Here is a 15,620-nt window from a genome sequence, read left to right as displayed (position 1 = left end):
ACAATGTAAACTTGAGCCAGTGCAGCCAGAGTCAGCCAAGTGTCTGGCCCTGCACTGTACAGTCTGCTCTCTCTGTGGTTTAGGGATCTGTCCTTTTCCTCTTCCTTCCATTTTCACCCTTTGACCTGCCAGTCCTCAGCAACAATTATGCGGTCATGTTATGTCCAGAAATAACACGAGTCACGCAGCGGGCAGAATACATACTTTTTTTGTTATGCACACACACAAACAGGACATTTGCTTACCCTTTAGCTTCAAAAGGGCTTTCCACCAGAGTAATTACATGGTTAATTCGTGGAGAAATTACTAACTCTTCAGAAAGCAAACAATACACAAATACCCACATATGCTTGTATATAAACACGTGCACTCCTGAAAAGCAGGCATGCACACGTGCTTACATCCTTTATTAGTGGAGAGCCCCGTGGGCTGTGGTGCAACTTTGCAGATTAATGTGCAACTGAATCTACATTTCTAGATTCATTCCAGCAGATGTTATGATTTCTCTCTTTACTCCCTCTGTCATGATGCTGTGGTCATTAGCAGCCTTCTCTGTAGGTCTTGTTGCATAACATCCACAGAATTATACAATAGTCCCAATTATACCCCAAGTTTTGCTTCGGGACACATACGCACGTTTTCTCACGCGGCGCAGCTTGCCCAGAACAAACAAAGCCAGCAGGGACCATCTGTGGACAAATTTGTGTTTGATGTGCTTGGCTTTTGCTGACAAGTGATGTGGGTTTTTGTTCATGGACATGGCAAAAGCAAAATAAAATCCGTGTCAGTGTCGTGAAATCTCGGAAGCGCAACTGCTGTAGTAGTAAAATATATGCAAATGAACAGAACTTCTGTGTGTATTCATCAACGATGTTTGTGCCACAGGGTGTGCTCTCATGTGTTTGTCACCAACCCCAGCTGTGTGTAAGGGTCTATTTATTGCAGAGGCGCCAGTCTCGAAGTCTGGTCAAGGATACTCGGGAGCTCCTCGTATCCAGAGGCAAGAGCAAGTCATCCACCTGTCCCCGAAGAAGGGCAGCCAGGTCAGGCTTTACATGGGTTTTGACATGATGGTGATATAACTACATGAACATTTAGGCTTTTTTGTATAACCAGAATATTTTATCATTTTCCCTGTTCTCGTCCCTATTATCTGTCGTTATGCAGTCGGATGGCCCTTACTCTGGTCACTCCAGTAGTAACACACTATCCAGCACTACTTCCAGCGGGGGCCACAGCGACAGCGACAAATGGTATGATATGGGGACTGGTGGGGGCTCCAGTGGTGACCAGGGTGACCCAGAACCCAATGGCCTGGGAGGAGGTGGTTACCTCCAGGGCGCCTCGGCCGACAGCGGCATCGACAGCGGCTCTTTTGGAGCCTCTCACCACCCCCACCCCCACTCTCACCACGGCAGCACCACCTCGCTGCTGGCTCCCAGTGGAGGCAGAGACAGCAGGGAGAGGTCAGCGTCCCCATGGCACAGTCCAACCGAGGGAGGCCGCAGGATGCTCGAGAGGTCGCCTGCTGCTGCCGAGTCCCCTGGCCCTCCAGGAGAGAGAAGCATGGATGGAACAGGTCGAAGTCCACCTACTCACCTCCTTGTTAGAGACAGCAGCACCTACAGCCTGAGTGACACTGGATCTCACTCAAGGTGTGTGTGGGTGTAAAACCTGAAGCTTCAGTATTAAACTTATCCTCTAAGGCAGGGAGTGCAGGCTTGAGGGTGGAAGTTTCCAGAAAAATGTTGTGATATGATTAAGACTCCTGACAGAAGAAAAATGTTTTAGCTTCTCCTTAGAAAACGCTGGATGGTTAAAGCTTTTGTAAAACACTGAAGAAAAACAGATTTGTGGAGAGATCCCACTTTTGCACCTAGAACGTAATGTGATGACATGATCATACCTGAGGTTGAGGTACACTGCTTCTAGAAGCAGATGGCAAATGCATCATCATACTGTTTTCAAATAAACACATTTCACTAAGAAGCAATTGTTTGAAAGACCTGAATTAAATCTATTAAAGTAGAGAGTTTGACAGCAAAGTCCAACTATGGTAGGAAGTAGACCCAAACCCTCCCCTGGAGTCTAGATGCTGGTGGTGGTAGTGGTGGTGATGAATTTCCATCTTAGGAATCAGCTGATTAACTACAGAATTTCAACCACAGGATCGCTTTTGGTGATTTTTCTCTTGTTTTTTGACTACAAATGAATCAAATTTATGACTTACTTTACAGCTGTAAGTATTTGACAGTTACAGCTAGGTCAGGACACTTAACATGCATCTGGTGCCAATTTATTCCTGTGGAAATCAGTGATTTATATGTACTGGATGCATGAAGTTTCTGTTCAGCTCCCTTGTGCTGGCACACTTTGTCATATATATTTTTCTATTATTTTATTATTCAGTTTGGGGTGGGTTTTTTTTTTGTTTTTTTTAGCAGGCTAACACAGAGAAACAAACAAAACCATCACACCAGCAGCCAGTCCAGTTAGCATTACCAGTTAACCTGATAAGCAACTTTAGACTGGTTCAAACCTAGAACGTTTTTTACCCTCACCTAACACTCTCAAGTACTTTTATACTGCAAACTGCATCCACAGACACGTTTTTAAACGTGAAGCCAACCTTAAAGAGTAATTTTAACTCCCTCTACACATGCCAACTTTTTTTTTTTAAGTTAAGCTAATATGAAGATCTGAAGGAACTCCAGTGACCTGCTCTTCTCATTTGAAGAGTCTTAAATCACCAGTAATGATAGTTACACCTCATGACCTCGGTATCATGTGTCCAGCATTAAAACTACATTTGTATTCTGTCACAGTGATGGAGGGTATAAAAAAAAAAGGGAGGGGGGGCAGAATGAGCTTGCCAAGATTGGCTTGACAGCAGGTGATACTTTCATATAGTTTTCCATTTATAACTGAATAATATATGCCCTACCTCAAAATTCCTTGATGAAAGATGTCTCACTGCTGAATTTTGTATTACTGCTTGACCTAAGACCAAGCTTGACTTCTTAAAACGCAAAAACATTAAGATTCTTGCCTAAATAATGCACAGATCTGGGTTTAAAAGAAAAAGCCTGTCTTTGCTTTAAGCTGTATTTTTGTTGTTGTTGTTTTTTAGTGAGGATTATGATGCAAGTTGTGTACATTTGTTTCATTACTATTTCCACATTCTGTTCGTTTCCTCTGTCCATCAGTGCTCGCCACTCGGGCCACAGCTCTCCCAGAGAGGAGTCATCCTCTTCGGCAACCTCCCCTTCATCTCAGTCCTCAGTGTCCCCTGGGCCCAAGAGCTTCTACCCGCGCCAAGGAGCTCAGTCCAAGTACCTGATTGGTTGGAGGAAGCCCGGCTCCACCATCAATTCTGTCGATTTTGGAGACACGCGCAAGTAAGGATGAAAGGACTATACAGAAAGTAGAAAACAACAAAAGTCTTGAATTGTTATTCAAACTGTCTATTTGAGGTGTGAAAAGTTACATAAATTATTAAAGTTATATGTTATCAATAATTCCTCTAGAGGTTTTTGAGCTTTAAATTCCTCGGTAAAAGAGAGTTGGATGTTTTTTTGTCAGCTCAGTGTTAACTTTCACAAGAAGTTATTGATCCTGGTGAGTTTTTTTTTCAGGCTGTTGGTTAATAATGAAGAAACAGAACAAAAGATGTTCCGGTCAGATTTTTCTAAATTTGGCAAATCCTTCAGATGGTTCATTGGGCATAGTACAGTGCATTAAAATTCACTTTATTCCCAACCACATTAGTGTCTAATGAAGGATGCCTAATGTTACCACTGTGGCTGTCTTTTCCCCCTGCATTACTGCATTTATACTCATTGGATCAAATTGAACTTTCCTCTGATTTATAGCAGTGCTTTCATTTGTCAGACTGCTTTTAATCCTACTACAACTAATACTACAATTTTTACATTAACGGTTTTCATGTAATATCATGTGTACTACTTGATTACCCCCTTGTGGCTCAAGAGAGTATTGCATTAAGTGCTATAATGCAGACCCTGAATGTGATTTGTTTTTTTTCCCCATTGAAAGGCTACATATCTTTATTTTCTGTGTCATTATATAAAACATTACTGACTGTGTGTGTGTGCGTGTGTGTGTTTGTGTCTTAGGAAATCTCCAGGAGAAAGTGGAGTAGACGTGGTTCCAACCCCGGCAGCCAGGCCATCTCTGAGAGACATGCACTCGCCCCAGACTCACGCAAAGTCTACAATGGAGGAAGATGTGAAGAGGCACAGTGCTCCAGACAGTCCCCCGCCACCACGAAAACATAAAGAAAAGGTACGTCTGCCATTAAGACCAAAAGCAGCTACTATAAAGGTTTGCACAGCTTTCAGAGAATTTGTCAGGTGAGTGGAGTGAATTCACTTGGAAAGCTCAATTTGCAGTCTTTGCTTGTTCCGTCCACCTTCGCAGCCACTTCAGCTTTTCGCAGGCAGTTGTACAATTGTAAAAGCAAAGGTCAAATATCAAACATAAAAATCGGGTGTTAATGCTCGTCTGCTTGTAGCTAGAATAGGTCATTCACCTGCACATCGTTGGGGAAAAAAAATGTACTTGATGTGTGGCGAATGTTTTTTGGCAGCAGATCAAACAGGAGAGAGGCTGTAGCTGATGTAGAGCAGCACTGCAACCCCTGGTTTCACACAGGTGTCAGAGCAGACTCTGTGCAGTAGTAAATGTGATCATTAAAGTAACACCTGCTCACTTTCACCCTGCGCAGCATAGCCAGAAGTCGCCGCCAGAGCAGCCTCTCAGCCGCCGTCGCTCGCTCCATCGCACTCTATCAGATGAAAGCATTTATCGTGGCCAGCGCCTTCCCTCGTTGAGCGACACCATTCCTGAACCGGCTCTCGGCGCTGACGTTCTCTTCAGCTGCTCCACCCTTCCACGTTCGCCCACCACTCGTGGCGTGCCCCTTAGACGGCCTTCCTATAAGCTGGGAGTCAAACTGCATGGTAAGCTTGAGTAGAAGGCTGGCAGCTCGCTTTATATACTGAAGACATAATTTGTTGCTGATAGTTGTTACTGTTATGCAATGGGAAATAACCAAATGCATTAGAAAATAATTAGCAGGTAAATAAGGGCTCTTTGAATAAATGCAACGCAGCTCATTATGTTTTCTGCAGAACTAAGAGGTGCTTATATTTGCCAAGGACATATTTGGTTACCATATCTCTTAATTATGTGATATGACAGCGAAGGCTAAACCTAAGTTATTTTATTTTTTTCCTGCTGTCCCCTCTTTTCAATAAAAATGCTCAAACATGTGGAAAAATCACCTTTCAAAACTTAATTTAACAGGTGACCTTTCGGCATCTGACACATCATTGGTGGATTTGGTGGAGCGTCATCGTGGACCTCTCCCTCAGGAGCTCATGCCCCTCCCCTCTTCAGACAGAGACAGTCCCCTCGAATGGACACACCTGGTGGACGTGGCCAATACCTTTGAGAATGAGCGAAACACACATTATGGTATAGTTCTCCTGCTTTTACTAGTAGTTAAAGCAAACGCTTGGTATTCTTTGCCCTCACGTTTCTGTCTTCTTTTAGTCCAGAGAAGTTTTGTTTTTGGTGACTCAAACCACCGGAGCAGCGGCGCCTCCAGTCCACAGCAGTCTCACATAGAGCTGAAGCCTGTTCCACTGTCACGGCCCTCATCTAGGTACACACAACACACACACTGTAGTCTGTGTTAAATGTTCACATGGAAGATATGTGCAGCAAACACACATCACCTCAGAACTGCAGACAAAAGATAAAATTACTCTCCTATTTTCCTTCATGAAAAAACAAGTTCACAAAGCAAATGAGCTAAAGCCATCCAGCTGCACAGAATGAGAAATTACAAGATCCAGAGGTGCTGAGCAGGTTAACGGAGTACTGCCTACCTGTAATGTTGCATATACTATGTGACAAAGTTGGTTTGGTTTGGGAATTAGACTTTTTAAAATGAAATTGATTAACTATCAGTGCAACAAACAGAAGTTTAACGTCTAACCAGATAATACAAGAAGCAGATGATGTGTGTACATATATAGATTAATAACTGAATTCAGTATCCAGTAGAACTGGAATATACAGGGTAAACAAGAGTTTGTTGCTAATAAAATTCCACTTCAAAGATGTATGCAGTGTTTACTCAGGTTGACTTTCTTTTCTTGCCGCAGTGAGGGACATATAGGGCTGGAGAGGAAAGTGACTAAGCTGGAGGCCATGGTGAAGATGCTTCAGGAGGACTTGAAGAAGGTGAGACGAAGAAGGCCCAACATTAGGGCAGTGCGATATGACCAAAATCTCATATCCCGATATAAGAATTCTATCGTCCCGATAACGATATAAATCACAAAAATGTAACATTTAAATTCTGTGAATCTTGGGCAGCTCGACTTGCGGGAAGTGTTTCCTGCTGCGCGTCATGTAGCTGGAGTCGAGTGCTTTAACAGATGCATGAAACTATACATTTGTAGACACAAGTTGTAACGTTCGCCGTTTTCTTTGTGAGTATTTATTACACGGCGTGCTGCGGGGAAAAGCCTGTTCTAACGTTTGAGTCTAAGGTTTATTTTTTAGCACCTAGCGGCTCATTTTTACTTCTCATACGTAAATAATCTGCTCTTTCACGTGATTCAGTTTATTTTGAAAAGTCTCAACAGGATCTTGAGCTTTATTGTGAAAGGTGTATGTGGAACATAAACAAGCGGACACGCGATGCTGTTACCGTCGTTGTTGCTAACCACAACGCATAAAAACAGGCGCTTGTCCGTCTGTAGTGTGGTTATATAAAATAGAAGAGAAAGAGAGAACTTTAAGAAATGAATACAGCCACTACAGTGACCATCAAAATGATGAAAAAATATTGTAGTAAACAGTTTATTTTGCGACACCACGAAACAAACGATAGCATAAAATGAAACGATAGACGTTTTTATATCGTCATCCGATATATATCGTTATATCGAACAGCCCTACCCAACATGTCCCATTTTATTCTAATCTGTCTAAAGGACATTGTTCCAGGAGTGAAGGCTTTCATTTGGGAACCCTTCCAAACAGCCATAGATGTTGAGTCTTCTTCTAATTGTGCTGTCATGAACTTTATCGTTTAACATGCTAATTGAGGCCTGTAGCTCCAGGGTTTTTCTCTGAGCGTTACTCGGTCTGACCTTGAGGTGAATTTGCTGAGACGTTCAGTTCTGGGAAGATTGGCAGCTGTTTTGAATGTTTCCATTTGTGCATAATCTTTCTCACTGTCGAGTGACGGTCTTCAAATTGTTTGCAAATGGCATTGATGGGCAGTAAGAAGTGCTTCTCTAAGATCATTGCTGATGTCTTATCAGTGAAATGTTTGAACGCTCCAACCCAGCAAACTGTCAAAAATCTGCTTTTATAGAAGAATTTATAGAGATGCTCAAACTGATGATGAGCCAATCAGATTTAGCAGCACCTGGTGACACATTATCCTCTTACTGTAAGGATAAACTCGTTTTTTCACATGACTGCATTGAGTCCTGTGCAAACTTGGTGCTGCGCTAAAAGAATCATTTTTGGTTCCCCTCTTCTTTTGAAGTGTGACTGAAAGATACAGACTTCAGTTGCCTTTGTATACAGTGGAACATGGAGCGGGTGGTGTAAATAAATATTTTGTTTTCAAAAGAATATACAAAGTCAGCAGTTGAGCGTTTCTATTGTTCTCTTGGGTCCCCTCTGCTGCTTATTGTTGTTGCTAACTGCTGACTCAAGTTTCACTGCGGCCACTAAAATGATAATGTTTAAATCACCTGGAAAAAGTTTCCCATGTTTCCTGTTCACTCGTCCAGTGTTTCACAGTTCATGTCCATATTTCAGTTACTGCTTAAACAACTTTGAGAGATTTATTGTTTCAAAAACGGCACAATTTTTTTTAATAAAACGAGTAGTTGATTAGTAGAAAACAAATCAGGGACAACTGAAATCAGCCACTTTGTTGCTGTCAGCTTCTCAAATGCAGATGTTTGGTGATTTCCTTTGTCTTCTGCAATAATTGGACACAACAAAAAAAAATATCATGTTACTTTAGGCTCACAAAGCTCTCCTACAAATCTGTCATTACAACTAAAATGATTTATTTGATAAGAACCTTATCAGCAGTGGGAAGATTATGTTGCTGCCATCTTTGGCTCGTGGTCCAAACAAATGTTTTTGCACACCACACAGGTCAGAACCTTATTTACACCAAATTCTAACCATAAAGTCAGCGTCGCCTCATGATTTGTACTTTTATTTGCTTCATGTTTGGTAGTGAAGTTGAAGCTGAGAGTTACGAGTGTGGTGAAATACATCAAACGCCAGAGTGTAAGCAAATAGCAAAGAAGCAACAGAATACAAGATACCTCTGCCCATAGGCTGAAAATATGGCTTTTCCCCTAAAATTAACCGTAAGGTTATTAATGATATGAATAAATCATAGTCCTGTAACTTTTGACTTTATGGAATATAGTATATTAACTTAAATATCACAGCAAAAAGCGACAAACTCTGATAGTCCTGTTAGGATAGGTAGGATAAAAGGTAGGATACCTTTTGCCCTATGAGAGCTCGCTCCAGCCTCCCACCATGTTTAATTGGAAAAGCAGTGAAGAAAAAGGATGGACTATCACTAATCACCCCCTTCTCCAGTGGTACAGTCCACTCAGGCTTTAGAAACCACGAGTCAGGTGGTTGAATTTTTTTTTATCACCTTATAGCTCCTTCACCATCCCCTCTTTGAGTCTGACCTTTTGTAACAGTGAAAAGTTTTCACTCAGAAAACTGCTGCGGTTTGAGATTCACGTGTAACGCAACTCTTGGGAAACTTCCAGCTGTCTTGTGAAGTGTTGCGAAGCTTTTCTACATTTCTTACTTTTAACATAACAGGAAATCAGTTTGACACCAAGAAAGCTAATACGCGACTCTCTCACCCCAGCAGCAATCGACTGCAGCTGACTGACAGCAGCTCGCTCCAGTTTTATTGTTTCCTTCAGTGTGTTCTTTACCTTCCTAGACTGAGCCTCAATATTTATGTTCATGCACCCAACTCGGAGTTTATTTCGTTGTGCTGTCTTCGCGTTTAAAATGTCAGCTGATAATATCTGTTTACAAAATCACAAACTTCTGTCTGCTGTCGCTCGCTGGGCCTGCAGACTCGCTGTCTGCAGGCCCGAGATTTAGTTTACATAAACACAGCAGAGATTGAATTGATTGCTTAAGAAAAACTTTGTCCACTGTTAATTGCTTAATAACGGGTTAATGAAAACGAGTAATTTAACCCCACCTTTCTCCACCTTCCGCAGGAGCGGGAAGAAAAGGTGAGGCTTCAGGCTCAGATCAAGAGACTCTGGGAGGACAACCAGAGACTGCAGGAGGAGTCCCAGACCTCTGCTGCCAAGCTCAAGAAGTTCACAGAGTGGGTCTTCAACACCATCGACATGAACTGACTTCCACCTCCACATTTTAACCTACACACATGCACACAAATGCAAACATGAGCCCACACACACGCACACACACTCTGGATAAAGAGGCAGAGGAGGATCGACACTCACGAGGAAACGGGAGATTGTTGTTGTTGGACTTGAATTATCCTGATGCTGAATCCGTCAACCATCTTCCATTGGCTTCAGCCATCAGTGGGTAATGCCGTCGACCAGTCTCGGCCTCTCCTCGCAGACCCTCTGTTAAACTTAGGAAGATGACACTCAAGAAAATGGGTGTCATTCTCACCTATGAGAGCTGTTGAATTTGTCTTTCTCTCGTGTGACAAAATCTCTTTTCTTAAATTGCCGACAAGGAGAAAGCACTTCACACCCTCCACCTTCTAAAGAAGTCGACTTTGCCTCTTGCGGTTGTTCCAGCGGTGCACGCAAAGAAGCTCCGCCTCCTATCTGTAGATTTTGTTCCACGTGGACGTGCTTCTCTTTTTAGAACATTTATTCTTGTTTTTTTTTTTTTAAATATTTTTTCCCAGCAAGTCTTTTTAAATGATGCCCAGCTGCTCTAAAAGGGGACTCGAGTCCTTTATGCCAAATCTCAGCTGCCACAGGATGGGTGGGGTGGGGTTACAGAGACACCAAGGTGATCTGAATGAAAGTCTCTTAAAAATGGTCCCGCAAAGTCAAGACGGGTCCAGCTACTGGAACACAAACGACCACATGCAAACACACATACAGAAACGATCAATCTGAAACCACAAGAGCAGAGGACACATGAGAGGTTTTCACTTTGTTCACACCTGCGTGCCCTCCCCTCGAAGGCTGAAACCACCGGACGGTCGCTCTGGCTGTTCGACCGCAGCCACCCAGACGGAAACAGGTCACTCTGCTTCAGCACAGGAGGGATTTGTACAGTTTCTCTTTTTCTTTCTCTCTCTCGATCTCACTTTCTCTCTTCTGTGTCAGTCAAATCTGGATTACAACATTCTTTCTGTCTTCACAGCACAAACCTGACAGAGGGGGATATTTAAAAGCCATCGGCAAGCGATGCCACTTAAAAACAACAACAAAAAAACAAAAAATACAAAAAAAAACCCAGGACTGATCCGTAGTGCTTTGGTCCCTCCCAATTATATGTGTCTTAAAAGCAATAGGAAGAAGTCAGGACTCTCTTAAGAGATGCTTAAAGTGGGAAAAGATGATTTGGAGCTTACAAGGCTGCCGATTTGTGCTGCACAAGAGCCTTTATCCTTTCCCACTGAACTGTGAGGGGGGAAAAGGAAAGTGAGAACTCTAAACATCATCCCACTGTCTGCAGAGACAGCTGCTGATTAAAAGTGACAAAGACATTTTTGAGATGGAAAAGTTGGAATGTTGTTTTTTCCTCCCCCAGGTTTATTTATTTCCTTGTATTATAATCCAATAAATACGTTGTTCTATTCGTATAGTACAACTGACATCAGTGTTTAGTTCCTCAAGACAAACGGTCACTAGCTATATTATTTAAATGGCTTTCTTTCTTAATTCTGGCTAAAGCCTGACTTATATGGTTTTTATTCTGTATTCTGTTGTATTTTGTGGTGCCCAAGCCTGCTGTCGTGTTGCTTACAGTGCCCTCTAGTGGTGACCAGTGGAAATGTCATGATTTGTAAATGTGCTGCCAGTCACTCTGTATTTTTCTAACGCCTCTTCCGCAATCAGTCAGACATCAAACCGTGGAGGCCACACAAACAGGACAGGAGGAATAATCAGAAGCCAGCTTTGAGAGACAATCACAGGTGTATTTTTGATAAAAAAAAAAAAAAAGGAGCAGACCTAAGGTGTGTGTGTGTGTGTGTGGATGTTGTGTCTGCAGAGCATTTATAGTTTTCCTCAGGTTCAGTTTATGTCAGGAATGTGAGGAATCAACAGAAATTGCATATGTGGCTATCTGTTAGAAGGGGGCTACAGTATCAGCTGTACCCGTGTGTGTGTGTGTGTGTGTGTGTGTGTGTGTGTGTGAGATGTTGTCGTGTGAATGTACATCAGTCAATCCAGCCGTGCCTACAGTCACTTATCTTGGTCATTTACTCCGAGGCAGAGCAGGGACATGCCTTTGAAACAGCACCTGGGGAACAGATAAAAGGGAAAGGCTCTTCTCCTTCATCCTGAAAGATAAGCACACCTGGTACAGTAACACGCACTCACCAGATACGATTTTAATTTGAGTTCACACTCACAGTCGTCGACTTGGCTGAGAGGCTTCATCCTTTCATTTGCTCAGATGCTTATTTCTCCTCTTCAGTCAGTCAGGCCAGCCTCCTGACACAGTGACAAGTATTTGTGGAAGTCTGTCTGCGTGTGTGCCTTTGCATTCAATTACTTGAGCCACTGGCTCCTGTAATACAAGTGTGCCGGAAGACAGGTTGTTTTTTTTCTTCCCCCACATCACAAAGCTGCTTACAACACAAGCAAGAGTCACAGCTGGGTGTTTGACACGACAACAGGGGCGTTGAGGTCGAAGCCTAAGTGTGTACATTTAAACTTGGCGAAAGCCTTAATTTCCCCGCGCTAAAGTTTTTGACTCGCCCCAAGGAAATTTGCATCTCACATTGATGCAATTAGAAGCCCTGCAGCGCACAGCACAAATGATCTCCCAGTCTGAATGTAAAGAGAATATAAACGAGCCTAAAGAAATATGATGTTTACTATAACCGACATGCTCATTAAGCTCTGCAGTTTCGCAGAGACACGAGTGGACTGTTAGCAAAAGTTTTGGTTCTGTTTTAGGAATCTCCCGTCAGTCTGCGTGGACGACAGTTACACCAGTAGATAGTCAACACCAGATTTGGTCTTTCCCCCCCCCTTTTTTTAAATATAAGTTTTTCAAGCTGGCCAGTTGTGAAAACGAGCCATCCACTAATGTGAAATCCTTGAAATATTAATGAAAAAGGTGAGTCCTCTGGGCGCAAATGGGCCCCTATCCGTAAAGTGTTGACTGTAAATTATATACCATGTACACTGGGTTTCTGTCCGAAACTATATCAATGATTACAATTTTTAAATTAACTAAAAGCAATGTTTATATTTTATTGTAAAAGGAAAGTGGTCAAGGTTAATTTTTTTTGTATTTTAAATGAAGTATGGCCAAATGACAGAACGTGCAGTGCAGATGTTTTGCTTGCATCTTTAAAAGATGCAAGCAACTTGGATGTTAGATTCAGTTTATACTAAGTCAGAAACAAACGTAAGCCGGTCTGGGTTTTCACTCGTCTTTGTTACCTTGCAGTGAACGTGGGTTTTCTCTCCTCAGCGTTGTTTTTGCTGCTTCACTGAAGGATATCAGAAATTTGAATGTTCAGATTGTCTTTTTCTTTTCTTTCTTTTTTTTGCAATATCTTATTTTTGAGATTCTTTGCACAACAATGTGTTTTACATTAAAGAAAAAAAGCATAGTGTTTACAGGTTTTGGATATAAAAAGGGTGAATTGATGGATTCCTGTGCAACCTTGTCTAGAATGTTGCTCTGTAGTTTTCCCTGCCAATGCAGCTCCTGACAAACAGGTGCTTTATAACTTTATTCCTCAAGCATCACTGATCAGACGAGAGGAGGTCGTATGTTGTGTAAACTGTAGGGATGCTGGGTTTCAGTGATTGAAGCAGGGGAGGAAGGTTTCCCAGAGCTCGGAGACGCAGCCCTGCACTGCTGAGTCTTGATCTGTTTTGTTTGCTCCTGCTGGAAGAACGGAGGAAACGGTGAGGTGATCCGCTCTGACTGGAAACAAAGCACACTATTTTAAGAGGACCATACGTTTTAAACAATTGAAAATACTGTTTACATCCCAGATCCATTGTCTTTGTAAAATGTAAAGGTATGAATAAGACATTTGCAGTGATCACAGTATTAAGATTTCTGAAATAAATAAATAAATGCTATGTCGATTTTGTGGTGCTGTCAGTTTATTTGTGTATCGTAGATATTGGAATATCCTCACTTGCCTTTATCAGTTATCATTTTCCTCACTGATGCATACAGCATACAGTAAGATGAACTCTAGTCAGCACATATACACTCATGCCACTTTATTAGGTACACCTGTTCACCTGCATGTGAAAGATGTCTAATCAGTGCATTTAGATATGAAGCTTGTGTGTAGTTTCAGTACAGATGGGTAATCATGGACCTGTGCTTTTCTGGGTGTTTGGCTGCTAGTCTATTCTTTAACTCACTTCCCCACACTTTAAAACTCTATGCTGACATCATTGGTCTAGTCTAGCTGTTTCTTTCTCCCGGCTAGTCCTAAGTAAAGCCCCTCCCTCCTGCCCACCTTTGGGATGTGACGGAATTGCTTCAGACCATGTGGAAATATGTTGCAACTGTGTGATGTCACCTAAATTAGCAAGGTGTACTTAAAGAAGTGGCCGCTAAGTGTAATGTTTCAGAAACAGGCAGTCCCTCACAAATTCAACAGCTATAGGTACATATATAACTAAGCATCTGACCAGACATCCCCCTTTAGCTCGAATAAATCAGTCTGACTTTTGACAGTTTGAGGGCAGATACCAAAGGAAGTTTGTCACTTTTAAAGCGATGACACGTACACGACCACCTACTGCGGCAGCAGCACATTCCCTCCAACGGATCAGCTGATCTCGGCGCCTTTTGTGCCATTTCCCTCTACATTTTTGGAAAATCAAACATAGTATTAGTTCAAGCAGGGCACAAAGTGCAGCTTAGTCCTTTTCATGCTCTCTTTGAATTAACATCCTCTTTTAACTGCAGGGGTTCTGTGTGTAATTAAGTTTAGCAAATTGCACAAGCCAGTCTTCCTGGGGTCCAACATTAAAAACATACACAGACACATTTTAAAAGGGAATTACAGGCACTTTAATTAAAAGCACTACAAAAACAGTAATATGACAGTCTCATCTAAATTAAGTTCCACAGGTAGTCAGAATGTTTTGTTTATCACAAAAGAAGCGTGGTGCATATTTTACTGTAACAAACTGCATGAAGTGCAGACAACTTGCTTTTTAATTTATCATCAATAGTTCCTTCATGCTGTGTCCAATCAAATAAAACAGCTGCAAAGTCTGGAGTTTACTTGTGACCAAAAAAAAAAAGTATTTTCTGTGTTTCCTGTGCTGTCTGATTGTAGCTTGCAGTGAGTAACTAGAGTGAGGAGATGGTGAGAGGTCTGGGATTTGACCTGCAGTTGCCTCAGGCTCCTGTTGTTCCCCATCACTGATTCACCTGATTGCATTTTAACCGTTCTCACAGCCAGAGCCAGAAATTGCATCAACTGTGTTTTCTTTTTTTTTTCTCATTATGCTGTAGCCACTTCTGAAAGCAGTGAGAGGAAATCATAGTAATACAAAATGACCCCCCCCCCCCCCAGATAACAGGGAATAAAGGTATTTCTCCACAACAGCTGTCCTGATATCCATCTTGGTTACTTTAGTCCATTAGTGCAGTGCAGTTTCATAGGAGAATCTGATATTTTGAGGGCTGTAATAATACAAAATTAAGTGAATTTTCTGTATATGAAATTGCTTGATTTTAGTGGAATAAAAAGGTTAACAGAACTGGTTTTGAGCAGCATGAATGAAACATGAATTTGTATCCTCGGTACACACTACAACCCTACCATCACCACCAAAAGGTTATCAAATGATTATGACTTCTTTTTTTTAATAAAATAAAATTGCCCTGACATTTCTTTGCCACCGGGTAAGAAAAAGACGCAAACATAAAGCATAACACACATTAATATACTGCTCAAAAGGGCTGCGGGACATTATGTATAGTATAGGTCCGTCTGATGCAACCAAATGGCACCACAGACTGTCCAGGAGCTCACTGGTCCCCTGATCCAGGACCAGAAGGAGTTTGGTCGGGACCAATCCCAGATGTTTTCTCATTCCAACAGCAGTGACTGGGACATGAAAAAGGCAAACTGGAGTAAAATCAATCACCAGTGATCTGTGGCCATCACCTGCAAAAATTCTTAACTCTTTGGAGGTTGTCTTGTCGTTACCTCTCCAGTGCACCTGTTGTCTGGAATGATTATTATCCTTGAAGTTTAACAAATCCTCTTAAAATAACATATGGATTTTGTTTTAAAAAAAACCCCAACCCATCTGTTTCATTGACACATAAGTCGCATT

General features: G+C 42.0%; 1 protein-coding gene across 5 annotated transcripts in view; it reads left to right on the top strand.

Annotated features, from left to right (window-relative positions):
• The window catches only part of sipa1l1 (signal-induced proliferation-associated 1 like 1), a 92,978-nt gene extending 79,594 nt beyond the window's left edge, over positions 1 to 13,384 (top strand). For all 5 annotated transcript variants that reach the window (XM_085132551.1, XM_085132552.1, XM_085132548.1 and 2 more), the window contains 9 exons: positions 946 to 1,043; positions 1,168 to 1,655; positions 3,207 to 3,398; positions 4,137 to 4,305; positions 4,748 to 4,982; positions 5,329 to 5,499; positions 5,578 to 5,689; positions 6,195 to 6,273; positions 9,336 to 13,384. In XM_085132551.1, the coding sequence (XP_084988677.1) occupies positions 946 to 1,043; positions 1,168 to 1,655; positions 3,207 to 3,398; positions 4,137 to 4,305; positions 4,748 to 4,982; positions 5,329 to 5,499; positions 5,578 to 5,689; positions 6,195 to 6,273; positions 9,336 to 9,479 (1,688 nt within the window). In that variant the 3' untranslated portion in view covers positions 9,480 to 13,384. The remainder of the gene's footprint in view (positions 1 to 945; positions 1,044 to 1,167; positions 1,656 to 3,206; positions 3,399 to 4,136; positions 4,306 to 4,747; positions 4,983 to 5,328; positions 5,500 to 5,577; positions 5,690 to 6,194; positions 6,274 to 9,335) is intronic.
• The last annotated feature ends 2,236 nt before the right edge of the window (positions 13,385 to 15,620 follow it).

This window comes from Neolamprologus multifasciatus, chromosome 15 (assembly GCF_963576455.1).
Source record: "Neolamprologus multifasciatus chromosome 15, fNeoMul1.2, whole genome shotgun sequence".
Taxonomy (NCBI): domain Eukaryota; kingdom Metazoa; phylum Chordata; class Actinopteri; order Cichliformes; family Cichlidae; genus Neolamprologus; species Neolamprologus multifasciatus.
This window is presented reverse-complemented; position numbering and strand designations above follow the sequence as displayed.